Source organism: Opisthocomus hoazin, chromosome 8, assembly GCF_030867145.1.
Source record: "Opisthocomus hoazin isolate bOpiHoa1 chromosome 8, bOpiHoa1.hap1, whole genome shotgun sequence".
NCBI lineage: Eukaryota > Metazoa > Chordata > Aves > Opisthocomiformes > Opisthocomidae > Opisthocomus > Opisthocomus hoazin.
This window is the reverse complement of record NC_134421.1, coordinates 21,555,696-21,583,088: the sequence shown is the minus strand read 5'-3', so window position 1 is coordinate 21,583,088 and position 27,393 is coordinate 21,555,696. Positions and strand designations below refer to the sequence as shown.

The 27,393-nt window shown below is 36.4% G+C and overlaps 1 protein-coding gene across 1 annotated transcript in view; it reads left to right on the top strand.

Moving 5' to 3' along the window:
• CFAP54 (cilia and flagella associated protein 54) overlaps positions 1-22,557 on the top strand; it is a 123,681-nt gene extending 101,124 nt beyond the window's left edge. Inside the window, 14 exon segments of the mRNA XM_075428222.1 lie at positions 154-339; positions 1,617-1,743; positions 3,166-3,321; positions 4,602-4,710; positions 7,230-7,335; positions 8,106-8,198; positions 8,718-8,859; positions 10,968-11,168; positions 12,414-12,622; positions 15,736-15,921; positions 17,274-17,380; positions 18,198-18,387; positions 19,740-19,817; positions 22,342-22,557. Of these exon segments, the coding sequence (XP_075284337.1) occupies positions 154-339; positions 1,617-1,743; positions 3,166-3,321; positions 4,602-4,710; positions 7,230-7,335; positions 8,106-8,198; positions 8,718-8,859; positions 10,968-11,168; positions 12,414-12,622; positions 15,736-15,921; positions 17,274-17,380; positions 18,198-18,387; positions 19,740-19,817; positions 22,342-22,461 (2,010 nt within the window). The 3' untranslated portion in view covers positions 22,462-22,557.
• The last annotated feature ends 4,836 nt before the right edge of the window (positions 22,558-27,393 follow it).

The following is a 27,393-nucleotide window of genomic DNA, read 5'->3' as shown; positions in this document are numbered from 1 at the left end:
TTTCATGTCGTCAGAACAGCTGATGCCAGCATTAAATTAGCTTGAAACAGTGCCTCTAAAATAGGGATGTTTTTTCACTTTGTGTGATTTGTCCTCATAAATAGACAGCAAAAGTAGTAACTACTTTGGTGTATGTTGTCTATGTCCAAACAGGATATCATCAGTTTACTCCAAGAGGATACATTTATTTCCCCTCCAGCTTCTTTGACTCTTGTGAAAAGTATGCTTCTGCTGGCAGACATACTAACACTGCAAACAGCAGAGGATACAGAACATTGCTCTTCTACAGTGGAACCATTAAACTTGCTAGTTTTGGCACATGAGCTTACCATTAAAGCAGTGAGTATATGTTGGTGACTTACACAGCATTTGCAAATTCTTCCAATAATCTTAATTATCTACTCCAGAAGCTATTTTAACAACTTATTAAAGAGGGCTATTCCTATTAACCGATCACTTCAATTTTCCCTAGATTACATAGTGTAAAGAAGTATTTCATCTTACCAAACTTATTTATGCACACTCATCATGCATACTCATGTATGTAGTCCAGTATTTTCCTACAGTTTAAGAATATTGAATACTTGCAAAATATACGTGCATATGTGAAAATAGAAATAGGTAGTTTGACTTTTAAAGAGCTGAGGAACACCCACTTTTCCCATTTGAACTGTGGGATATGTTCGTACTGAGCACCTCATGGAAGATGTACATCTCAAAATTCCTAACTCTTAAGCATCCACATTTAACAATTCAGCTTTTTATCTTAACTTAGAATAATTTGAATTAGAAAATATGTATAAAGTAGCATATTGTTTATGATGTTTTAGATTAACAGATTGTTAAAACCAGTATGAAGAAATAATTTCCAAGTAAAAATTTAAATAGGCAATAACCCCCAAAATATCTAAAGACATGAAATATGTGAGAGGAACACATAGTAATAAACTAGATACTTATTTGGTGATCAAAAAATTGATAGGCACTTCTGCAGTCTCCACCTGTTCTTGATACAGTTTATAAAGAAAGGCTTTTGGACCAAATTCTTTCCTCGTATTTCCTAATACAGGAGTTTAATCCATTTAAATGTTTGTTCCCCCAAGTAATAAAGAATCATATGAATCACTTCAGACTCAGACTTCTGCTTGTGAGACTTGCTAGCCTTCAAGAGACTGAACAGTTTACAGCATGTCTCCATCGCCTTATTTCCATGAATGAAAAGTTTGACTGATCTATACATGTCATTTTCATTTTCTTTTCTGGCCTTTGCTGGATGGCAGATTTCTTTGTAGAAATGACAATTTCTTTCCAGGGCTCGGGTTACTTGGGAGATCTATTTCTTAAAGACTGATTTGAGGGAATTTGCTCTAGAATCCAAAGCCTAACATTAATAAATTTGATCAAGGGTTCATTGAAATTGTTCATTTACTACCAAACTCCTCTGCAAAGAAGACAATTGCAAACTGAAGTAAAGGAGTTTAGGAGTATCAAGCCCTTTTCTAGTGCTCTTTTACAAGACACATTTGAGTTCCAGGGTTTTGCAATACCTAACTTTAACGAACTACTATTTAATTTGCTGTCTGCAACTTGATATTAAAAGCATAACCTTTTCATAGGTTTTTGTTTGTGGAGAACCCATTGAATGGCAAATAGAAGACAGTACATTGCCTTGCCTGGTCCTACCTACAAAAAATATCTACTTGCCACATATCAACTTGCTAGCCCAAGTCAAAATGAGAATTGGTAAGAAAAATGCAAGACATTATTATTTTTAATTATTCATTCAATTTCATGCATATTTTATGCGACAGCAGATAAACTGATTCATCAGAAGTGAATTTAGTAAATCAACTGTTTTCATATACAAACAAAATATTTTGAAAACCAACAGTGGATGCCTGTTGGGTTCCATGCAATGTGTATAAGGAAGGTACAATTCTTACAGGAACTATAATCAACAAAGGCTTAAATATTAATGTTATAGCTTGATGAAACTAATGGGAACTTCAGTTTTTTTAAGTGGAAACTGAGAATACTTTTCCAACTTCTGTACAAAGCATTTATTATATGGAAACTTCCTGTATATGTTCCATCTCTCCGGAAGCAGTTATATGGGAACTAACTAATGATATCAAATCATAAAGGTAATAGTGATAATTCTCTATCCCAATAAAATACGTAGTGTCTGTTATTGTTGTCACCCTTTAATTTAACAAATTTTCTTGATAATCTTTCTTTATATACAAACTTGGAAATATGCTGAATAGTAACAGAGGGTGACCTTTAAGATCTGTCTGAGATTTGTTGCCATATAGCAAATATAGGGAAAGGGATATAGTCTCCATGTTACTTCTGGTAAACTTAATTTGGTGTATATCTGACTTACAATTCACTAGAAAATCTAGAAATCATTTACTGCACTTTGGTTCAAATTGTGGAGCAGCCTCAGAGTGTTGTAGATTCTTTTTCAGGAAGATGTGTTCCATTGGTGCACCCCAACCACTACTTTGTATTTAGCCTTTAGGATTAGAATAGAGGTAGTCCAAAGTAAACACTCTGAAATGTATCTGCTGTGGCTGTCAGGTCTTCAACACCGGCTGGTTTGCTTTAGAGATCCACTCTTACTGTGCTTTACTGCTTGTCAATGCAGGCATGGCCAGAATCACTCATAGTAATGGCCACGTTTAACCAGTTCCTGTTTCTGAATCCACATTTTCAGGAAGAGTCTATGAATACAGAGGAATACTGGGGAGTACAGTGTAGGAGGTATGCAGTACATCAAAGAAGCCTTTAGGACTAGTTAGTAAAAAAAGAATTTGGGAATTTGGAAGTGCTCAGGAAAGTTTAGATTTTGCCTACAACTGCCAGGTGAAATAAAGTTATGAAGTGGCTTTCTGCTAGTCTTTCCAGACAGTTTGTGAAAGGGTTGATTTGTGTAGCCTGAGCTTCTTTTGGAAGGCCTAGGTAAACCTCAATGGCATCACAAAGTTGTGAAGCAACATTATAGTTCTGTATTTATATCCATTAAACACTCGGATTTTTGAGAATTAGATTGTAACAGTAAATGTGCAACAATATTTGTTTTAAGAAAGTTGCTTTTTTTGCATAAATTGGTTTTCTATTTAATAATTTACTAAGAAAGAACTGTATTTTTTCTTTCCTTAGGATGCACATTAGCTGAAAAAGTAGCTTGTACGCCTGAAAGAGAAGATCCACTGCAATGGCTACATGCTCTCAAACATTTAGAATCAGCATTGATGCTTTGCAGAGCATCTGCAACAAAAAAATTAGATATGGAAGCTGAACTTCTTTTTCAGATAGGTAAATAAAACCCTGTTTATATATCATGATTGCCTTCATAGGCAATGTTATGCATGTGGCCTCTTCTCACCCTGTCTGGCTGCAGATCTCTCTCCTGTGTTTAGTATCACACCAACATAGTTCAGGATGCATTCCACAACAAATAATTTCAAAACTGCAGTAGAACTTCTCCCACCTCTGTGTTATCAGGGATCAAAGGGTGTAGCCAATGAAATTAAGGACACTGTAGACAGCTAATTAGCTTCTCTGCGTCAGTCTGAACTAAAGAAGATGAGAGGCTCATATAGTATTTCTAAATTATTTAACAAAGCTAATGAATTACACAGTGTTTGCATGCATTTGGATTTTAGTGGCATTATGTTTTGCAGCAGGAGGTGCTGGTTTGTTAGAATTCCAGCCAGAAAGGCACTCAGACTCTTTAAAGTATCTCTTAAAATGCTGTTTATTGAAGTTAACTCTATAAAGAAGAAGAGGATAGTGTAAATAATCCTGTGTCCCTTCAGATGCTGAGAAGCCCAAGTTGTGCAGTATTTAATGGCTTCTAGTCAGGGTGTAGCACAACACGCAGATCCTGTCTGTGGAAAGGTTGCCTTATTTTGGTATTCTGAGCTGTTAGAGGATTTTCTTAAAAGAAAACAATTCTGTTCATAATTTCTACTGTCAAACAAAAAGCATATTAGCCTGGACAAGGTCCTGTGCAGCCTGCTGTAGGTGACCCTGCTTTGGCAGGAGGGTTGGACTAGATGACCCACAGAGGTCCCTTCCAAACCCTACCATTCTGTGATTCTGTGATTCTGTGATTCTGTGATATTCATGTAAAAACTCCTTGCTTTACAGAAAGGGCAGGTGGTGTAATCACTGGTACTGAGGAGATGCTTCCAGTGGCTCCTCTGTTACAGCTAGCTGCTGCATTGGGCCTGCGGCTACGGGGTGTGCGCAGCAGAACACACACCTGAAGGCCACGCTGTGTGTGCAGCACAGCGCAGCACAGAGCAGGCCTGTGCCTGTGCATTATCTCCTCCATGCACAATGGCCTTCTAGTTAGGATCACTGCACGTTAGGAGTCATCATGATTCCAAAGTTTGATTAGTTTAGCAACTCTATGAAGTAATTTGCTTTATAAGCATTGTGCATTACATTTTAAACAAACTGGACAAGATTTTGCATATCAGGAAGAGAGTAGGTAATGCACTATGTTGTTCAACTTTCCTGGAGGGAAAAACAGGTTGGGTCTTACAAAAAAAAATCTTGCAAATCTGCTTTCAATATTTCTTTCTTAGGTAAGGTAGAACGCCAGATAACGGAAGCAAGCAATAGCAAGTCATCTCAAGCTGTTGAAACCCTGTTGGAAGCTATAAAACTCAGCCAGCAACAGGACCAAAACTTTGAGTAAGAAACTAGCTATATAACTTTCAAAATAATTTTAATCACACATGAATGTATTTTTTTGAGTTTTCTGAGATTTGGTGTGAGGCTTCTATTATGAAGCATCTTTTATGTTTTGGAGAGTTTTCTTCTATTGCAGTATAGGACAGCTACTGTGTATTTATTCTCTTATTTAAAACAAATACTGAGAACATTTAAAAGCATATTTTAGAGTATACAAAGTTACAGCTTTCTGTTCTATTTCCAAATTTTTGTACCCTCTCTGTCAACACCAGGAAGAGAGCTATCAATTAAAATGGGGTTTTATTCATATTTCAGAGGATGAGCTGTGGTCTGCCCCCTTCCAGATAATAGAAATCCAGCTTGAAAAGGTTAGCAGCCAGGAACAGTCAGAACAGAGGCAGAAGGAGCGTAGGAAATGTGTTTGTAACAGATATCAGGACAGTGACTTTGGCATTAGTTATCGGCATAGAAGATGCCTGAAGAGCAGAGCCAAGCCAGCCAATAAATTCTGTCAAGCAGCTCTGATACATTGGACTTCGGGTTTTTTTAGTTTCTTGACTAGTCTTAATGAATAATGTGCCATGTCTGGTTACAGACAGTGTAAAGGCAGCAATTTACCTTGATTGTTTGGGTATTTTGTTACTTAAGTTAATGAACCAGAACTCTGAGCATAGAAGCTGTAGCATAGTAATAAACCTCTACAAGCAGTCAGCATGATGCAAGAAAGTATCGAAATGGACTGTGGTGATGTTCTGCAAGTTTAATTTGCTACATTCTTATTTAATTTGCTGCTGCCTTTCTAAAAGAATTTGCAGCATCGATGGACCTTCGCTTTCTTATTTTAGAGAACTAAACATCCCCATCACCTTTATACAAGCCCTCTGATATCTATGAGATTGTTTAATTAAATTTGTTTCTTGATGTCTCAAATCCTTTTTTGTTAGGAAGACTAGAAAGTTAACTAAATTGTCACCAACTAAATGTAGAACTTGCCACCTTCCCACTTAGTTTGCCCTATCTTGAACTGTACAGCACTCTGACTTTTGCATTTTGTTTACAGAAATCATACCAAAGCTGGAATTTCTTGTACTATATCAACAGCCAACTCTGCAATATGACTCTCTTCAGAATAGTAACTACATGAGAAGGAGTTTGTTGCTGTGCTTAGGAAAGCCAATTCATAGGGGACATCTGGAGAGAACTACAGAGCCAGGAGGAACCTGCATAAAAAGGCTGTTATAAACGTATAGGGAATAGAAATGCTGGAGAAGTTCTCCAGATATAGTGATTTTCAGTGGGTCGAGGGAATTAATTCTGCCCCTCTGCTCATTTCTGGTGAGACCCCACCTGGAGTCCTGCATCCACCTCTGGAGCCCTCAGCACAGGAAAGACATGGACCTGGAGCGGGTCCAGAGGAGGGCCATGAAAATGATCTGAGGGCTGGAACACCTCTCCTGTGAGAAAAGGCTGAGAGAATTGGGGTTGTTCAGTCTGGAGAAGAGAAGGCTGTGGGAGACCTTATAGCAGCCTTTCAATACTTAAAGGGGGCTTGTAAGAAACATGGGGACAGACTTTTTAATAGGGCCTGTAGCAATAGGATAAGGAGTAATGGTTTTAAACCAAAAGAGGGGAGATTCAGACTAGGTGTAAGGAAGAAATTTTTTACAATGAGGGTGGTGAAACACTGGAACAGGTTGCCCTGAGAAGCTGTGGATGCCCCCTCCCTGGGAGTGTTCAAGGTCAGGTTGGAGAGAGCTCTGAGCAACCTGATCTAGTGGAAGGTGTCCCTGCCCATGGCAGAGGGGCTGGACTAGATGACCTCTAAAGGTTCTTTTCAACCCAAACCATTCTATGATGGTAAGATTTTGGCCTGGTTTATAATACTACTGTAAAAATAACTGAAAGGAAAAGGAAGTACAGGAGGAGAACAGGAACTGGTGAGCAGAGTCTGTCTGAAGAGGTATTCTGGTACAGAACTCAAAACTGAGAAGGTTCCTTAGCTAAGCCCAGTGAAGAAACAAAAGATTGTTTTGGTCACACTGGATATTTTTGCTGATTCTTGTAAGAGTCTGACTGAAGACCCATATCCAAATTCAGCCACCCATGTTTCAGCGAAACCAGGACAATGGATATATGCCTTAACTTCAGGAAGGAAGAGGAACCCATACAGATTCTGTACAGAAAGATCACTTCCCTTGTAGAATTACAGTTTTCTTACTAAACATCTGCAATTTATTTATGGAATATTTGTTGCACATGGTACAAATTATATTTGACATACTCTTAAATCAATGTGTTATTTGTTAAGCATACCATAGGGATGTTTTAGACTCACTAAGACTTTAAAACAGGATCACATGGCTTTCCAAAAGAAGATACACTCTAAGTAGATGATGAGGGCTGGATGAATGATTTATTTGTTGAGGCCGTCTGGCTAGTCTTATGCAGGAGTCAGATTGTATCATTGCAATGCTTACTTTGATAGTAACATTGATTGATCTGTGTGTTGTTTCTTACAGGTTAATAAGAAGATCATACCTTGAAATAGCACTATTATATTTGCATTTTGCCACAAATACTGGGCATGTGTCACAGACAGATAAGATGGTGCCTTCGAAATCAAACGTATGTTTTCTATCTTTTGGGTAGTAGCCTCTTCAAAGCAGGAAATATATTTCTGTTAGAACATTGTGCACCTTGCCAGACTATTACTTACAGTGACTTATAAATCATACTGATATTGAAAATCCTACTAGAAAAATCACGCAAAGAAATCATATAGTACAGCAGTAGAATTTTATCTTGCTTGATGTTATTTCTCATGTTTATTGGATTGAATTATAACATTTAAAATGTCTTCCTGTTTAAAATAGGAAGAAACAGAACCAACAGTGTTTTCATTTCTGATTACGTACTAATTAATTTGTACTTTGCAAAGAAAACATAATATTCAAAGCTGGTTTTTAGGTGGTAATATTTATACTTTACGAGATTTCAATTTTTCGGTACAAATAGGAGTGACAGCATGAGAAATGTAAAAGGCTTTAACCACCTTAAAGTGGCTACAAGCCATAGATTCAAAGCATAATGTGTAACATAAGAGAAAAGAGGTAATTAAGACTCCAGAAAATGGAAAATTATAGCAAAACTCTATACAGTAGTGACTGTAGTATGAGCTGCTCTGAGAAAATTTTTACAGGAGCAGCCAATTAGTATGCTCTGGATAGTTTTTTTCAATTTTAGCAATTAATACATGGATTCACAATCAATGCTGATTTTTACAACTTGTAAATAAAACAATAATTCTATAAGTAGGAGGACTTTTTTCTATCTTTAATATATATTTTACCATAATACATTTAGAATCCTAATTATGAACTGGGGTATAATTTTAGACCTCTTCTGGAGAACTCTCTTCTTCTGAGGAGGCTCTGAAATCAGAAGGCTACAAAGTACAAGCCTGGATTGCAGTAAGAGCAGCTACACAGGTTGGTGCAATATTCTGAAGAGGTAATTTTTTTGGTTTTTTTTTTAATTTCATCTTATCCTACTTACACAAGCAAATGAGACAAGAATTAAGGTTTCCTGAAATTTATGGCATAGGTCTTATTTGAGGAAATAAAAATGGACGCTGTATGAGTAGTGCATTTAATCTCTCTTGGACAGATCTGACTCTGTTTACCTCAACTTTGATTCAGTACAAATAAACCAGCACACTGCCTGGTATGTCTACACATGTATTTGACATGTGGGTAGACTTCAGTGGCATCCAGGTGAGGATACTTGATTTTAAATCACTTATGTAGCAATTAAGCTGTCAGCATTGATGATTTATTTAAGTATTCTATGTACCATATGTCAGAGAGGAATAGAATATTTCGCTGACTTTTAAAAATATAGTATGTTGAGTAATCAATTTTTTGTCATCATCTTGCTACTCTCAGATTTTAAAATCTATATAAATATTGTAGTGAACTGGTTCTGAATAAAATAAACATTATTTTTAGGTCAGTGAAGCTGTACTTGCTTCTCAGCTATTAATTGGAACGAAGAGTGTTAAAGAACACAGCATGAAGGATGCAGAGCAACAAAAAATCCCACAATTTGCTTCCATGGATCTTTTTGCTTCATACAGAGACTTCTTATCTGGTATTCCTTGATACCTAGTAATATTAGAACATTAAATAACTAATAAACTATTTATGCCATGTAATCTAGTAATACATTTAATATCTAATTTTCCTTTGTGAAAAATTTTAAGTCAAATTTGGAAAGTAAAAGCAAAATCCTCATCCTGCGTAGCAGTACAAAATATTGAGTAGACCGAATGGGTCTTTAAATACCAGCGTGTGCACGCACTCAGTAGGTTAAGAAAAATTGCATTGTTTGAATAGTTTGGCTCAGAAAGACAGCATGCACACACTGACATACTTTTAGAAAAACAGATGGACCTTTGTCACAGGACTTCCCCAGACTTCTAGAGTAGGTCTTGGCCCCCTATCAGTCATCATTGCTTGCTTTTCAAACGCTGATTTAGAACTGACTTTTTTCCCTAGGTATATTAGCTTTTCCTTGGAGATTTTCAGTTTTTCTTTTGATTTGGCAAAGACGAGTTGGTGTTGAATAGCTTGTCTTTCCCTGCCCCTCGCCCTGGCCCCCAAACCCCAACCAATTAAATGCTAAAAGCAACAAACTCAAAATCTTGCAAAGTTATCTGCCTAGGTACTGTATTCTAAAAGTCAAAGTCAATATAATAAAAACATTTTCACTGTCTTTCCAGTCCAATGGATTATCATTTAGAGATGCGTCCATTAGCTTGGGAGAACTTTGCCTTTGCCTGGTTTATTTCCAACTTTGCATTTATTTTACAGCTAATGGAGCTGATGAAATGGAATTTTCTGATTTAAAAAAAAATGAGCAAAACTAGGAATTCTGGGATAATGGTTGCTAAATGTTATACAAACACTAAGGCAAAATGTCTATATTTATTTTTAAACTCGGAACCATTAATTTAGTGATAAAATTTTGGTTCAGTGGCTTAATTTCAATGATCCCAGTGACTGACAAAGATTGAATTGCACTGCCTGATAGTTGCTGGCAAAGCTGAGCAATGTCTAGTTACTGTACAGTGTTTAAATTTATGTGTTTTGATTGGTTTATGAAAACAAATGTTGTATGCTAAGACTTTCCATCAATCTGATTGTTTTGTACTAGCTCCATTTGCTTATAATTACAGATTATCTTTTCTTTTAGCAAATGCAGCAGGTGTTTCGCCTGATAGTTCTGTTAGGCAATACAAAGAAGAATAGAAAATGTTGAAAAGCAATAGTAGGTCAAAATATATAACGGTAAATTCAAATAGAAATAATCAGCACAGCATGCTAAATATTTTCTGTAAAACCATTAGTGAAACACATTGTTTAAGTTTCATCTATAAACAATGTGGCCATTTTAACTAAATCCTGGTTTTACAATTGACAGCAAAATATCAGGAATAATGGAGACATTCAGATTTTGTTGAAGCACACATAATTACTTTCTGGAATTTTACTATTAGGAATTACTGTAACATAATGTTTGTTCAATTTGGAATGAGAAACAGAGCAGAAGAATTGTGTAGGCTTTTGAGAGAGCCATGTACTAATACAGTGGAAAAAAAAAATTGAATGTAAGCAGTGATACAGTGATAACTGTACTGATTTTTTTTTTCCTCTTTTTGCATAAGTATAACTTTTAGGCAGCATAAAAAACCAAAAATTTTTTTAATCCGTAGTCAAGAACACATTTCATTGATAATGTGCTTTATATCTAAAAGCAACTGGATTGAAGCTAACAATAAACATTTCAGAGTACCTAACTCTTCTGAGTTCAGGTCGATATAACGGGGATGTTCAACTGCTGTAGTTAACTGAAGACTCCTAGTATTTTTTCCATTTAGTAAATATCTGCTACTGAACAATGTATAGAAATAATGGTTTTGTATTTAAATTCAGAGAAGAGAGAGCACCTTGCTCTCCTTTTAGCTTCTTTGCAAGGACCAGTCAGATTCAAGGCCATGATTTATGAAATATTTTCTTTACCAGTTCAACCAGTATTAAAGCAGAATAGGAAGAATTTTCCTCTTATGAAAAATATAACCAGGTTGACAAGTTATATTTTTAGTTAGCGATTAGTCAATTCCAACACAATGCAGAAACAGCTTTTCAATTGCAACCATTCACTTAATGTGTATTGTTGAACTGTTGTTGGGTTTGCAGATGGATACAATGTTGTCTCTGAAAGTCCCAAAGCATCTTCTACTGAAAACAAACAAATCATACAAGACAAGCAGAGCCAAAGTGAAGGAACAGGAAGTCTTGCCACCAAGGCCAGCCACAAGAAAGAGACAATAACATGGGTTCACTTAATTCGCTACCACAGTTGTTTAAAAAGACTTTATAACACAAAACTTCTATTTGGTACGAATTTTTAATTCCTTCTAGAAAACATCCATAGGCAACATAATGTTCTTGGGAGCCAACCGTGTTAGATTCAAAGGCCATCATCTGAGATGACAGTCTGATTTTGAGTTCCTTTAAATTGTATAAATGCGAAAAAATCTTCACTGCAATCAAGATTTATGTTAGTTTACAAGTGTTTTAAGTCAAGATATCATTGCGTTTTTTCATAATTATGCATAAGCCTTCATGATAGCAGGAAATGCATCCCTCAAGACTTAATTGCTATTCCTTTATTTGAAGCATTTTTTAAAAATTCATAATCTATATTTATTTTTAGTTCTAGTTACATTGCACTTAAGTCACATCAGAAATAAATCTGTCTGTTTGGAGGCCTGTTTATGAGAATTGTGTGTAGTGTAAATGGGAAGGCTGAGCATTATTGAATGTGTTTTGACTGAACCCCCAGATGTTCTGTACATACTTGGTTTATTTCACTGTAAACAAAAGATGTTAATAGATAGGAACTTTCAAACAGAGTTTGAAATCCATTAATTTCAAGGTCCTAATACTATGCATCTACATTACATCTCATAGCCAGCTGCTGGATATACAAGCGACAACCTGATAGGTGAGAATAGAACTAGACTGCACTTACAGGTGCTGCCTAGAGAGAGACCTAGCACCTCTGAAAATAACAATTTCAGAGAAGGTTGGGATTTTTCCTTGCAGCACCAAATGAAAGGAAAGTATTCCACCTCACCACAGCACTATAAGGAAAGTAAACCATCTACAAGTAGATTTCAAAATGTGCAGGTATATCTCAGCTGTAGTTAGCAATGATGGAGTCTAGGGAGTGACTCAGCTGATCAGCCACTAGCTGTTTAAATTAGAGTATTATGAGCCCTTAGAGCTTCTTTTGACTATACTGAATAAATAAGCTTAGCCATCTAGTGAACATACTGATGCTTACGCATCTAAATTTAAGTACCTAAACCTCAAAACTGCACCCCCCATTTTATGCTACTTTGTAATGTCTAGACAGAGCTTGTTTCATTATCAGATCTCCAGTGAAAAACTGCAATACAAATAGCATTACCTAGTAATATTTAAGGACAATCAGTATAATTGTTGGAAAAGCATTTATTTAATATTGAACCGATTTACCTATTTTACGATATTTTCAAAATTTATAAATATTGAGTAGCTGTAGAAACTTTACTTTTTAATGGCAAATGATAATGTAATAAAAATCTCTTTTCAAAGCTGCCCCTAACTCAGGACCTGGATCATTTTCTGCAAGAGATGGACACCTTAGTTTTGTTTTTGACACAGGACTTGTTCTACGCATAGCAGAAATGCATTCCTTTCTTAAAATACACTTGTTTGAATATTCACTGTGTTGTCTTGAGAATTTCCCGGAAGAGCTACGTGATGTAGGATTGCCATTTGGTAGGCCAGCTGATTCTTCAAAGGTATTTACTTTCTTTCTGATGTTTCAAAAATATGTATTATACTTGCATTTCAGTCAGATTCTTGCTGTTTCTGAGAGCACTACAGACGAATGACATGCATTATGCAGAGGTTCGGTACAAAACCAAAAATCCTGTGCAAGCACTGAAGGACGCAGTTAACAAATGAAATATTCTTCTGTTATTCATTCCTGCAAAAATGATCTCTATCCCATGCCCAGTGTATTTAGATCCTAGAAGATTAAGCAGAATGATATTTAAGAAGATTTTATTACTAGCTAATTAAATTGGCTGTGTTATTTGGTAGGACTGAGGCTTTTAATCTTGTAGATGACCATGTTTCATACCAAAAATGTCCTGATGTTTTCTTTGTAATTTGTATGTACAAGCCTCTATGTTGTTAATTTGGTCTATAATCAAAACATGCTTTTCAAAAAACATATAATTTATATTTTCTCAAAATATATTGAAGGCCTTGTGTGCCAATTTTTTTCACTGATTATCTGCTGGCTAGAGAATCAATCTTTTCAGATCTCTGGCTTGCAAACAGCCTTTTTGAGCTTTCAAATGTAGGCAGCTCAGACTACATTACTCAGAGGAATATTGAACTGGAATTCTGGAGTCTACACTGAGCATGGCGTATGCATTGAATATTGAATGGTAGAAGTCTTTAGAGATTCAATGTAAAAATAATTGTCTTCAAAGTTTCTCCATCCCACTTCTCACATTAATGATTATCCTAATACTAAAAAATTAAAAAGGCAGGTTACTCTTCATGGTTTATTTTTTACCTATTATGTTCAGTATTAGATGGAGACAGGGGAACCTTGAGGATTGAGAACTTGTTATCTTCTAAAAATGAATTAAAATACCTTTGTAAAAGTAGCACTTCTAGAGTTGGTGAACTTTTTGCAGTGTTGGACAGCATATCATTACTCATTTCCCAACAAAGAGCTGACTGTGCCACTGAATAAATTGTAAATATATGGTATGTGACATTTATAACAGCCATCGTATATCAAAAATTATTTTACTCTGTCTGCTCTTCTTTTGACATAATTAGTATTACACTGTCCTAGAATAATAAGCTTCAGAGCTCACTGTCATGTTCGTGACAGGTGCAAGCTGCATAATCATGTGTTAGCTTCACTGTTGTAGACAGCTAACAAGCATAAAGCTCTTACTTTTTATAATTCTAAGCTTCATTGATTTTTATCACAACATTTTTAGAAGCTTTAACTATTCAGAAGGCTGTATAAGTTGTTTTAAAAATGTTACTGTAATTTGATACTGGGATTTTTAACACTACAAATAGATACAATTTTTGAAAGAATGATTTTTATGTACAAGGTTGTTTCGCTTACATGTGTCTTTGTAATTCTATTTTTGACTCGAAGTTTTTTTCAGCTCTGCTGAACAAGGAATCCAAATTACATTAAGAAGGCTATAATTAAAATTGTGTGCCCTGTTACATTTTTCATGCTTGTTTTTTATTCCACTCCATGAAAATATGTAGAACTGGAAACACTTAACTAAGTTTGTTGTTTTCAGGCTTTTGAAAAAGTTGAATAGATAAAGATTTATGTATGTAATTCAGCAACCCTCCAGTTTGACAGGAACAGTTGTAATATCCTTCCTCAAAAAAAAAATTCAATGTGATCTAAGTAACAAAAGATGAAGTTCAGTGAAAAAGAAAACATACCACATGTTTTAGAAAGAAATATATATCATTAAATGGACTTTTAAGAGCTCTAGTTCAGGGGCACGGCATAAATTAGGTTGTTCCCACCTCCATATAATATGTATTTTCTCATAATTTTGTTCACTCTCCATGCCAGCAGGATAGTGAGTGATTCATTGCCAAAACTAAAGTCTAAGATCCCAAATGTAGAAGATCCTTGTAGTAGGTGGGTGATCCATGTGCACCTCATGGCATACCATGGGTTATGGCCACTGTTATCACTGCCTCAGTGTTCAGAGTCTGTGTGGCATGGATCATCCCTGGTTAATTGTCCCGTGCTTTACTGAAGGCATATCCATATGCTCAAATGCATGACTTCAGCAGGCATGACATCATCTGTATCTTCACTTCTACTATATTTTGATGCACATGGGAACTGGCTTTATGAAGTAAGATTACGTCACTGTGAAAAATCCATCCTCTGTTCACCCGGATTTACTGCCCTGTGTCGGTCATGACCTGTATTTTCTGAAAATAAAGTGGGTAAAATTCCCCAGGTTTTTCCAATGATGAACATTCAAAATTAAAAAAGAGCTAACTCCCCAGGCAGCTGTTTTCAGTGTCCACGTTTTGGAATCAATGATGGAGACACTAACAACCTTTACAAATAGCTTCAGCATTCCCCCAGAGTGTCACTGTTTGGCCTCCTCTGTTCTTTGCAGATCTGTGTAACGCTTGAAAAAGTAGAAATGGTATAGCACTGTTCAGCCTTTAAAGAAAATATTTTATAATCTTAAAAAAGGCTTCTTATACATGAATGTTGGTTGACAGTATTCCTCCATTGCTTCCCTGGTAAATGATGGTGAAACTGTAACTCTTCGATGAAAAGCCTGCTAATGTTCCATATATGTTTTATTAATATGACGTATGACAAATCCTCACAAATTAAGTGACTGAATTTTCAGCAGGTATCGCCCTTTGTTAGTTGCACAGTTAATGAGAAAACAAATAAGTAAACATAAATAAAGTATTAGTCTAGCATTCAGATTACTATTTCAATTATCAATATGCAGAGCAGACAAATTACTTTTTCAGCACTAAGTTTTGTATGGTCAGCATGTCAAATAATATCTTTTAGCAAAAGCCATTGAAGCCATACGGAAGATAAGTCAAATGTAACAATTGTTGTTACTGTAGGTGTCTCCAAGTCAGCCCTGAGGTCCTTCGCACTACCTTTAGAAATGTCTCATCATGGGAACTTTGAAAAACCTTAACTTGGTAAAATGGGCACCTTTTAAAATTACCCATTTGTCTAAATAAGCATATATTTGTGCAGGAGTGAAAGTCATACCGATTCTAGTAGACACTAGATTATAACAGATATTGCATGTTACACTAGAAAAAGTACAATTCAGAACTTTCTTTTGTGTTTCAGATGTCTCCCGAAATTACTGGAATTACATCAAAGATGTCACGTGTGAGAATAGCTTCTCCGGTTTCTGTCATCGGAGAAGCAGATAGTCAAACAGAGAATAGGGCAGCCAATGCTTCAGATAAGGAAATTAACATTCAGTGGTACATTCCTTCTCTGGCAAAGCCATCAAACGATACAGAGACTAAGGTATAACTACCCCAAAGCAGTTCCTTAGGTATTGGAACAAATTAAGTCTAATTTCAAATGAACATCTGTGTTATGACTGATCAGCCTTTTAATTGAATTCTGCATATGCCAATTGGCAAGCTGGACAGCAAGGAGCTATGTATTTGCTCTGCCACAAACCTGCTATGCAGGACAAAGAGAATGCCCTTGCAGTTTTTTGGTGGCAGGCCAAAGAAAGACTTGGTTGACCATATAGAGCTTGCAGGCCACGTTGTATTCATGCCTTTTGCAGGACCTTGATGTCTTTAAGACTTCCACACTGCTGAGTTTGGTTAGAGCTGACCATTACATTCAAACGATGCTGTTTGGTGGGAGGCTGTTGGAGAAGCAAAGATACACATATACAGGGAAGACGGGATTTTGTAAACCTCATTTCCCTAAGATATCAGACTAAGCATGAATGATGAGAGTGATTGGAGGCTTGCAGGAAAGCAAGAGACTAGGACATGGAATTTGGTTTATTTTTAAACAAGGGAACAGCATGTAGGTAAAAGTTCTGCTACTGCAACGGAAATCCATCATCTCCAAACATTTTGGCATAACGGATCAGTGTCAAAATCTCTGCTAGACCCTTTTCATCTCTGTTAACAAGCTGATAGAACCCCTGTGAAGTTGGTGCAAATAATGTACTTTTCAATACAGTTTTGCAGGTTATTTTAGCACGATCTTACAGATCATTAGAGATCCAAAGACAACTCTTGAAAATGACTAATATATGAATGCTGTATTCTTGACATGCCCCATATAGTCAAAATATTCAGCTACCACTAGGAAGTATATTTTCAATCATAATAGCAAATTAATTCAGTGAAAGATGAGAACATTCTATTTCATTTTATTGTGCTCTTATATTGAGATGTCTTTATTAGATTGGTGAGTTATGTGCACTTCATGGTTTAAAACTAGTGTGATGACAGCCAGCCACAAGGCCATATAGCAAACCTAACTAATTACAATAGGGCCTTTGGAAATCCAGTAAAAGCTCTCTGTTCAGCCTACCTGAAACTGGAAATCTGGGATTGATTGACCAGTATCAGGACAAGACTGGGATTTTGATGGTGACTCTATAGGCTATAATTCATTTTCAAAACTGTATAAATTATATCCATAATTAAATTGCTTTTAACACCTACAAAAACTGAGTATAGTACAAATTCATATGAGGCCATGCCCCCCTCTTTTTTTAAAGCCAGTTATCTAAGTCTTCATCAGTACATTGTATTTGATAGTTATTATAATCTAGCATCACTGAAATAGCTCACGCCTACAATACCATACTACATTATAGCTTACTTATTCAATCTCTTTTACAGGTTTTGCTGCTTTATGCCTATAATACGGAGCCTGTCAAGATTAGCAACACCAAGATTTTCAGTTCAATGTCTATGTCTTCAGGCCACTTGTGGATTCCGTTGGCTAGGTAAATAATCACTGACTTTGTCCTGTTATTTCATGCTATATTAAAGATCAGTCAACCATTTAGAATGAGAGAAAAAATACAAAATATCAAAGAGCTGTAAGTCTTTAAAAGCATTCATTTTCGCTTTTCAGAGATTTTTCGCTGTAACATAGCGTTAAACCCATCCAAACATATGACTTTTCAGTACATTAGCATTTTAGTTTTGATTCTTAAAGAACTGAGTAACACATGCTAATTATATTACACTGGCATAACAACATAAGAAAACGCTAGCAAATCTAAGAAGCAGTCCCAGCAGTTATTCCCATTCTCTCACTGGATCAGCTACTTTCTCCATCCCGTATTACAACTCTGAGCATGCAACAGTTTTTCTCAGTTGTAGCCCCAGGCTCAGCCCTTCATTTCAGATCCTATGGTGGTTTTTATTACTTCTTCCGTGTCATTCATCTAGCCCCAGAATTTTTGGAACTGCTGAGCAGGTGAAGGAGAAGGAATAATGGGACAAGACGAGTTGCAGCCCCTACCACCCAGCTTGTCAGTCCACCTTGTGTGGGTTGGATGAGAAAATCTTTTCTTATAGAGGCATACTTATATTACTTCTTCTTACCATTTTTAATGCAAAAAGCTAATGCATTCCATATTTCCACTTTCTTTAATGGAAAATGTCTTTTCGTAAAATTAAGAGATCAGTCTTGAAATGAAAGAAATGCAGAACCTCATCAATATGTAATAGAAGCTAGATCAGTTTAATTATAACCTAAACAACAAATATTGTTGTTTTCTAACAGCAATGGTGAAAAATCTTGTCTTCTTTCAGAATTATATCTTTACGAGAGAAATTATCTGATCTGAAGCAGCAAGTTGAAATGTTGATGCAAAGTTCTAAAATCTTATCTTCAGCTTCTGAGTCAACAAGTTTTCTTGAACAAAGTGAAACTTTGAAAATAATTCCTTCAAAAAAACCCAAAATGAATATTGCAAAAGTGCATCTTGATGAAAAAAACGAAGTAAGTGAGAACAGTTCTGCTCTTAAATATGTCTGACAGTCTTTTATTTAAGATGTCTGTTTTGGGGACATAAATGACACGTAACTTGGAAGGCAGACATAAAAGATTAAACTTCCCTCACCCCTTTCAAGAAATATTGAAATATTTTCACTTTTCATTTAATATTTAACTTTTTGTTTTCCTTATATATTGCTTGTCACTTTACAAAAATATCAGGCATCTTCAACCTTCCACTTGAAAATAAAGGCTACATCTTCAGGTACATAGATTTGAAAATTGATGTCTAATTTGTAGTAATCTACATCTGAAAATGCTCAGCATAGTGTTAAATTGAGCATGGTGATCAACCCAAAAGTACTTTTTAAAAATCAGTTACACATCTTCAATGCAAAATGGGCAGTGACGGTTTCTGAAATAAGAACCTTCTAATGACATTATTGAGAGAGGACTAAAACTGGCAGTGAATATATTTTCATTTTCTGTACACCAGCTTCTTCTTTTCTTTTTATTAGCAAGGCTGAATATGGTCTGCAACCAAATAACTCTTCCCACATACACACACAAAAGAGGTAATTTCAGAATTTTCCATGTGGTCTGTTTGAGATAATGTCATTGGAATAGAATGTTGCCACAGCATAACTGCTGCTTGATAAATGCCAAGGCAAAATAGACGTTTATTTTCAAAGTGGGAGACATTTATCATGTGACAGGATTCTCTTTATATCTATTATATGAAATGATTAATGATGTAGAGGCTGTCATTTTGTCCGATGGATGCTGTGAAACAGTGACAATTTTGCACTGTGCCATTATTACGAGGCTGTATTTTGACCAGCCTAGAGAACAAATGATGTTTTGGCCAATCACAGTGTTTTCAGTAGGGTAGACAGAGCTGTCCTTTAGTGGGTGTTTCTGATTACCTGAAGGGTTTTGCTCAAACTTTCATTAGTATATGTCAGTAATTGGAAAAACAATGTTTAGAATACTAATAAGATTAACATGCCATGCATTATACATGTATAAATATCATCTTGTCAGAGTGTTTGTTTAGAATGTCTTCCGTAAACAAGTAGCAAAAGTATGCTCGCTTACTGGATTTAATACCTGAGCCAGGGGCAATTTTGCCTCAGTAGGAACTGCAAGGTTTGGGCACTTGTATTTGTACAGCACACACAACTATTTGTGTTGCAGAAAATTTATATTCATCAGCTAAGGTTTGTTTTGCTGTTAATTCGACTAGAATAACCTAAAACTTGATTGTTCTGAAAAATTTTGTAAAGCCTAGCCATCTGTTAGCTTATCAGAGGAGACTGATGGTACAGCATTGTTTTTTTCTTGTTTTATACCATTAGGAAATGGCTAAAAGGTGTTTATCTGAAGTCAAAGCTCTGCTGTCTGTTGTTCCAGCCCTGTCCTTGCCATTAACTGAGGTACACTATTCTCATTAATAATAAAAATCCGTTTGCTAAAAGAAAACAATTGTTCAGTTAAACTGAAACACAGATTATACCACTAAGTATCTTCCCATTTTTTCCTCATACATTTGTTGGGCTTTCTGTTTGGGTTTTATTTTTTCGTCTTTACAAATAATATACCAGTGTGCATGATTACAAACTGTGAATATCTTCACTGTTCATTAGAGTCGCCACTTTATACATACAAAAATGTATTAAAAATGAATCTTACTCACAATGGGTGCATCTGGTTTATCCACCATTCTCTGGGCATTGTTTACACAGACTCCAGTGAATTTCTATGATGCAATTGCCAAATGCAATTGCCTTCCATTCCTGTGTTTTTACAGGTGTTAAGGCTTTTCTTCTCTTTTATTTAGCTTTCTCTGCCTTGCCCATGACATGTCGTGAGAGCTAGTAGACCATTTTTTTGTCCATGCTGTTGTATTCATCTTGTTACCCAGTTGTAGCCAGTGTCCCAGAGGAGACTTGGGAACTGCCCATAGCAGGCAGCAGTAGTGTTCAGTGTTCTCAGCCACTCTGGAGAGATCAGGAGAGGACCACAGCTGCCAGGGCTCAAGGAACTCCAAGGAAGATTTTTGGAATCCACTTTAACATATCACCCCCTCTTCTAATGCTCAAATACCTTGTCTGTAGTTGTTCACAATGGGATGACAATGGCTAAGGCATTCACTGTGCTCTTTTTTTCCAGTCAGGTAGCTCTTCCTCCCAGAAGAGAATCCCAAGCTTTATCTGGGAACAGTTTGGCTAGTGGCTTATTATAGAGGAGAGAATCTGTAACACTGTCCTGTGCATCCTGCAGTCTGGTACCTAGGAGTACATACTTACCTTTTACATGTACTGCACCATTCCTGCCAGTCCTTGTTACCCATCCTGAAGATCTCTACCAATTGACTCCCAGACCTTCATATCACTCAGTCTGGCTTTATCAATGCATCAAATACGTAGACATTCATTCTGCAAAGCTATACTTCTCACAGTCCCACTGAAACATGGCAGACAGTTCTGACAGATACCTAGGGAAAGGTACAGCCGAACTTTCTCAGAAGCACATGGACCTCCTGGACCTCTTTTAAATTCTCATGAATATCACCTCACTTTGCTTGCTTCTTTCTTTGGGTCTATGATGAAAGTGAGGGAGCAGATTTAGCAGCGTTCTTCCAGTAAGAATATGACATTAACTGCTCTGTTTTATTCTGACCAAATGCCACAAGCAGCTAAAACGTTCCAACAGGTGGAACAATGGGCTTTTCATCACAAAGTTTCATATAGAGACTTCAAACCAAGATCCTATTAGATATGGCAGATTTGGTTGACCAAGTGAAGCCTAATCCTTCAAGATGCTGAGCAGCTTCATTTTACTCTGAAGCCAACAGAACTTGTAGAGTGTTCAGCGCTTCATTATGTATAGCTTATTTCTCAGTAGCATTTCCAAACTTTTAAATAAGTTGTACGTGTGCATTACGCAGTCTTCTTGGCTGCAGGTGGAAAGCTCTGAGTGGGATGTTGTATACTATAGGGTAGTACATTCCCTTTGTTTTCAAGCATGCAGGAGTATGCAGCAGATACACTGCTTAAACATAGTTTTACATCATTTTTCCTCACCACACTCTTTTTTGTTGCTTGTCTTCTTGTGAATTAATTGGACGAAGTCAATGCTAATTTGTGGAATTTGTTTTCTCATTCTCCAAGCTGTCACATTTTAACTCCTATCATGTTTCCAGCTTCTCTTCTCTGATTTTCTTTTTTCTGTTCATGTGTCTTATGGTGCTTTTGATTCAGTGCTGAATTCTATTTCTAAGTAAAAGTGCATTTTTATTGAATTATTCATTTAAAACTATTTGACTGTTCATGTTTTAAGAATAAAAATTGACCAGCTGGCTTGTTTCTAAAGCTATTTAATGAATAACTACATTCTTAAGGGAGATAACAAAGCATAGTGTTTGGGAGTTCCAGTCTTAAAAGTAAATTTATAAATAAAATAATTGCATTAAAAATTAATTTCCATAAGTAGCCTGTTCCAAGCTTCTCTTCCTTTAGTTATTCTTAATATCTAAACCAGCTAAATAGTTCTTCATGTCCAGTGGACATATGAACCAGTTTATCATTGCCCTCTGTTTCACCTTCTACAGTTAGCTCAATTCTTTCAACATCTTATCGTGGGAAAAACCTTGGAAATTACTAATCGCTCTTGCTGCTCTTGTCTAACATCTTCATTTTACCTACAGATGATCAGGATAAACTTTGTGAGCAAGACTGTTCACAGAAATTTCCTCCCCCTAATCCTGTTTTAGCAGTTTCCTGCAAGAAATGTCATTAACCACAAATTCATACTGAGGCAATCAGTATTTCTGACTTATTCGTTGGTTGTAGGTCAGAAATCGTGGCTTCAATTTAATTTCATGTGTATATATGTAGTTTTTGGTACCTATAACCTTAATAAAGTTATTTATCTGGGTTTTTTCCCCTGTTTTTTCAGATCCCATTTGATGTTACTTTGCAATCAATAACAAGTTTGGAAGATATGTTTGATCCTGCCACTGGATGTACAATAACTGAAGAAAGTCTCTTCAATTGGATCATCTCTCTGTTTCACTAAATTCTGGTTTTGCAGTAACTTAATCAGTTGCTGAGTGCTATAGATTTAGACTTAAGTTCTGGTGTTAATGAAACAACCTCATTAATCACATCAGGATTTGGCTCCTAATGTATTTTCTAATTTTCATTTTTAGCTTATTTCTAATTATTTAAAAAATTAATAGTTTTTAAGATTAAAATAATTTTTTAGGAATTAAATGTATTAAAAGTAGTTTCTTAGTAAGAAGATTAAAAATGTGATTTATTCAGTCATGTATAATTGAGTTTGTTGGGGGTTTTCTAGCTTTTCAATGATTTCTTATTGTTTAGAAAAGCTGAATAGGATTGTAGCCTTTTAGCATTTGCTAATAGATACTGCTTTTCCCCCAAAGTTTTATTCTCAACAGCAATTTTTTAATTGCTTTTGCAGTTATCAGAAGTTGGTTTTATTTCTGAGGCTGAGAATTTTTTTTGGCCTAAAATCAGCACTGAGTTTTGGAAACTAGCATTTCTAGCATTTTCTGTCTTCCATTAAAGAAAAACACATCACAGGTTGTTGAGGATAAAAAAGATTGTTCAGATGTCTCCATAATTTCAAAGCCTTTGTCTGAAAAAAAAAGTCAGTTTAAAAAATAAAATGGTACTATATAGAACATTTTGGGACATCATTCTACGATGCTAACAAAACCTCTGTTTACATTGCCAATGTTGTAAGTATTATTTTAAAGCACTGAAGAAACCCTAATGAGTCCTAACAACAAGCACCTGAGGAAATATGCTTGTCCAGTGTTAGAGATGAGGAATTTGACACAAAAAAGTGAGTTAGTTGAACAAGGCTGCACAGGAGAGTGCAGTTTAGGATTCGGGACTGAGAGTTCGTGGCCCTTTGGTTTTGCTCACATCACAAGGCCAGGCACTTCTTTGCCAGTTACAATGATTTGTTTGCAACAAACAGCAAAAAACCCAGGACGTTTGGGTAGGAGCCCTGTGAGACTTGTGCTATCACTTGCTACACTTCTCTGGAGCCATGAAAATTCAGGACTAATAGTTACCATTGCCGGGTTCAGTTTCTGTGAAAATGAAACAATTGGGTTGAAACGCCAGGCCCTTTCGCTTCAGTCAGGCTCTCACTGTGCTGTAGCCCAGCGATAAAATGATAAAACACTTTGAGCTGTTTGAAAATTGCAGGTTTACCTTCACTTGTGCTTTTCAGAGAAATATTACCTGGTTTACCAGCAAAGTTTCTTTTACAGAGGAGTAGAGAGTGGTGAAAGATTCAGCATAGCGAGTATCTTAAATGTGATCAGTAACAGGAAGAAATGGGGTCAGGTTTTCTACTTCATTTCTTTATTCCTATAAAAGAAAGATGACTGGATGTATTTGTCTTACGCGTAGCTTTTTAAAAGTTGTGCTATTTTTAATTTTGTCTAGCCTTTTCTGTAATGCTGTAGGTAGTAGGAAAATTAGGGGGATTATGATACCGTGTTAAAAAGGGATTAACAACTGAGTAATTGATAGGGAAGGTATTTTAAAACTGAGTTAGAATGGTTATGTAACTCAACTGCCTAACAGCCAATTTGGAGGAGATATTCCTTAGCGTTATTCTTGCAATTAAAAGAATTTATTACTGTTCTGCAGTTCTTCAAAAAGCAGGAAAGATAAAAATTTACGTTACTCATTTTTCTTTTACAAGGAACAAGTAGAAAATCACAGCTTTTTTGGAAAAGCTATTCAGTCTTTCCTTGTGCTTTGTAAAAAGTATAAAACCTATCTTTTTCTTTTTGGGGTCACCTTGAGGATTACCATAGGGATTTTGTACAGCTTAATTAATATTTGTAAAACACTCTATATTGTCAGGTGAAAATGGAAGTAAATTTCTGTTATAGACGAGGTGTTTCGTCAGTGCTGCCAAACTGGACCTTGTTATAATTCCTACACTTGAAAGAGAAATATGAGATAAAATGCTTTCATATACATTTAAAATACATTACACTTTCTAAGATATTTTTGTTGAAACAAAAATATTATCCTACAATCTTCTTTAACACAGCATAGGAAAATAGTAATGTTGAAACATTGACCTCACTGTATCCATAGCAGCGGATTTTACTCTCATAAACACAGGATTAAGTATTCAGTGCAGGTTTCAGATGAAAACATAGGAGAAAACATTTTTCTTTTGGCATATAATTAAACTCTTTAGTTAAAATCTGCTTGTAAGGAAGGAAGCTCATATCTAAACGTCTCCAGTAATTGCACAGAAAAAAAGTATAAAGCTAATTGCAAAGTAAATTGCTTCTTATGTATTATAGTACTTTGGGTGGATTTTTCCTTAGCATTGAATGCAGACTAAAGCTTTCAATATGTGAGACTAGAATAAATTTGTGTCAGCACCATGCTCAAATTTCTGTAGAATACTTGTCTGTGTCGCTGTCTCCAAAACTAAAAAAGGAAGAGGGGAAAGGCACCTTCTTTGACTTCACACTCCGAAGCATCAGGGAGGGCCCTCCTGCTATGTGGAGGCCTGCTCCGTGATCTGCCCTGTACAACACCGCCGAAGGGCTACTTACCGCCTCAGCAGCTTTGAACCACTGGCATATTTACCACTTCTTTCCAGATTTTAACTGAAATATTTCTCCATTCCACATCTGTGAAAGGAATGGATAGTGTTCCCCTGTCTGATAAGTTGTGCGACAGGGCAAGGAAAGAGGGCGAGCCCGGGGGCACTGCGGGGACAAACTGAAAGGATTCTGAAATAAATGACATTTTATCTTCAGTGCATCTCCAGGGTGAGGGACAAGAAGGATCCTACAGGGAAGTAAAGAACAGTAAAAAGAGGTGTGGGTTTTGGATTTTTAACTCCTTTGGTATTGTCTGTTCTGTGAACTGAATGAAGTAAGTAAGCATCCTGAGAACAGAAAGAGCTTCTGGTCCTGTAATTAATAACTGAATCATCAAGAATGTGATAGGGCTCAAACTGAAATTGAACAGGGACCTTAACATTGACAGGTCTGAATGGGTTTTAGAATACTGCATTTCTCAAATATTGTTTCAATATAGTTTTAAGTTATGTTGCTGCCTTGACAGAGAGTTGTATATTCAAGGCATTCACAGGATTTGTCTCATATGTACAAATATACGGCAACCTGAAATTATTTCTGGTTAAATTAAATTTATGATGTGGAAATTAGTAATTTCACGCAGATTTATTCAAATTGTATGTGACTGTTTTTTAAATTCCACTACAGCTCCAATTCATGCTCATTTTTTGTTTGGCTTAAGTATTTATCCAGTTTTTGGATGACATCAATCTAACAAAATAATCCTTGTGATTAGCCTCACTATGCCTCAGTTTCTTTATCTGAAGATAACAGTAATCCCCTCATCAGTGAGGGATTTGAAGTTTTCTGCATCAACATTTGAAAATTCAGATCCCTGAATGAAAGGGGCAGGGAATTTATGTTATTATTTAATTGAGACATAATGTTAAAGGGATAGTCATTTGTTTCCAAATCGATTTTCAGTGAAATCCAAGAAGAAAGATTTTTAAAAAGAATAATGATGGAACTAGAATTAATTGTTGGAATTACAGGCTAATATGCTGAACTAATTAAGCCAGCAAAGAGTTCCATTTATGTTTGCCAAAGATTTTCTTTGAGTTAAAGATACTGAGGACATCATCAAATGAGAGAAGTGAAAATATGCAGCATAGGTTAATCTTTAAAATAGAATGGGTGAAAGGGTCCAGAGACAAGTGCTGAAGTCAAATATTTACCACTGCAATTTAATTTTCCACTTTGAAACCCCAGAGATAATTAGAATTATTCTCATTTGTCTCCCATGTCAGCATGATTTAGGATTCCACTTAACGTGCAAAGGAAAAAAAGTATGCGTTGAAGTGAATTACACCAAAAATCTCAGTGTTGCACAGTGGAAAACTAGAACATGCTATGTAAGAACACATCACAAGGTGATGGATCTGGCTCTGCCTGGGCTGTTCTCAAGACAGCCGTGCGGGAGGTGAAGCTCTGTAAGGAGTCAGTGCGCCTTCACGGCTGGCTTAGCTCCTGGCCAGCCACCCAGAATTGAAAAGAACATTTCGGCAGCCACCAAAAACCAGCAATACCCTAGGCAAAGCCGTGTGTTCTGCTCGCCAAGGCCTGGGGGGTCGGCGCAGGAGCCTCTGCTGTGGGTTTTCCAGACGTGAGAACTGCAAGTGCCTGACGGCTCCCATGGCTGCTCTGCGGCACGGGAGCGGGACGAGGTCTGTGCCTCACGCTTCGCACCTTGCTGCGTTCCCCACGGCTACTGGCATCATACAGCTAGAATACGGCACAGCCAGAGGTAAAAATCAAGACTCAGTTTATCCTACGAAACTACTGTATACATTTCATTGTCATACAATGTGTAATGTATTAATGAGCTCTGTTCCGTTCTTATGATTCCACTACCAAGTGAAGTAATACCATTTCAAAACTCTTTTAAAGAACAATTATAACTGTGGAGAAATCCAGGTTGTTTTTTTCCCCAGTGACCCCACTGGTCTTACCCCCCAGGAACTCTGCAGCTCATGGTTCAGAACCCAGAGTCACTGCTGCTACAGTGAAAACTTTGTTTATGGGCACAGAGGAAACACAACTTGTATTTAGAGCCAAAAATTTATTTTTAGCATAATTGAAATCTCAGCCTAATCTAAGAACCATTATTAAACCAGGTCTAATTATTATGGGAAAAGAAAGAATACTTCTATGCAGGAAAAGTTGAAGTAATAATAATAGTAATACAGTTAAAATTATACACTCTTGCTAATTTACTCCTCTTCACCTGCGTATTGCTCACACTTCCACTGCTCGCCTGGGTCTGAAGGTCAGTGGTTTCGTGCTGGTGTGTGTGTGTGAGGAGCTGTTAGGGCAAGTTGTCACATCTGGAGTCTTGGGGCTGGAGGGGTATGATG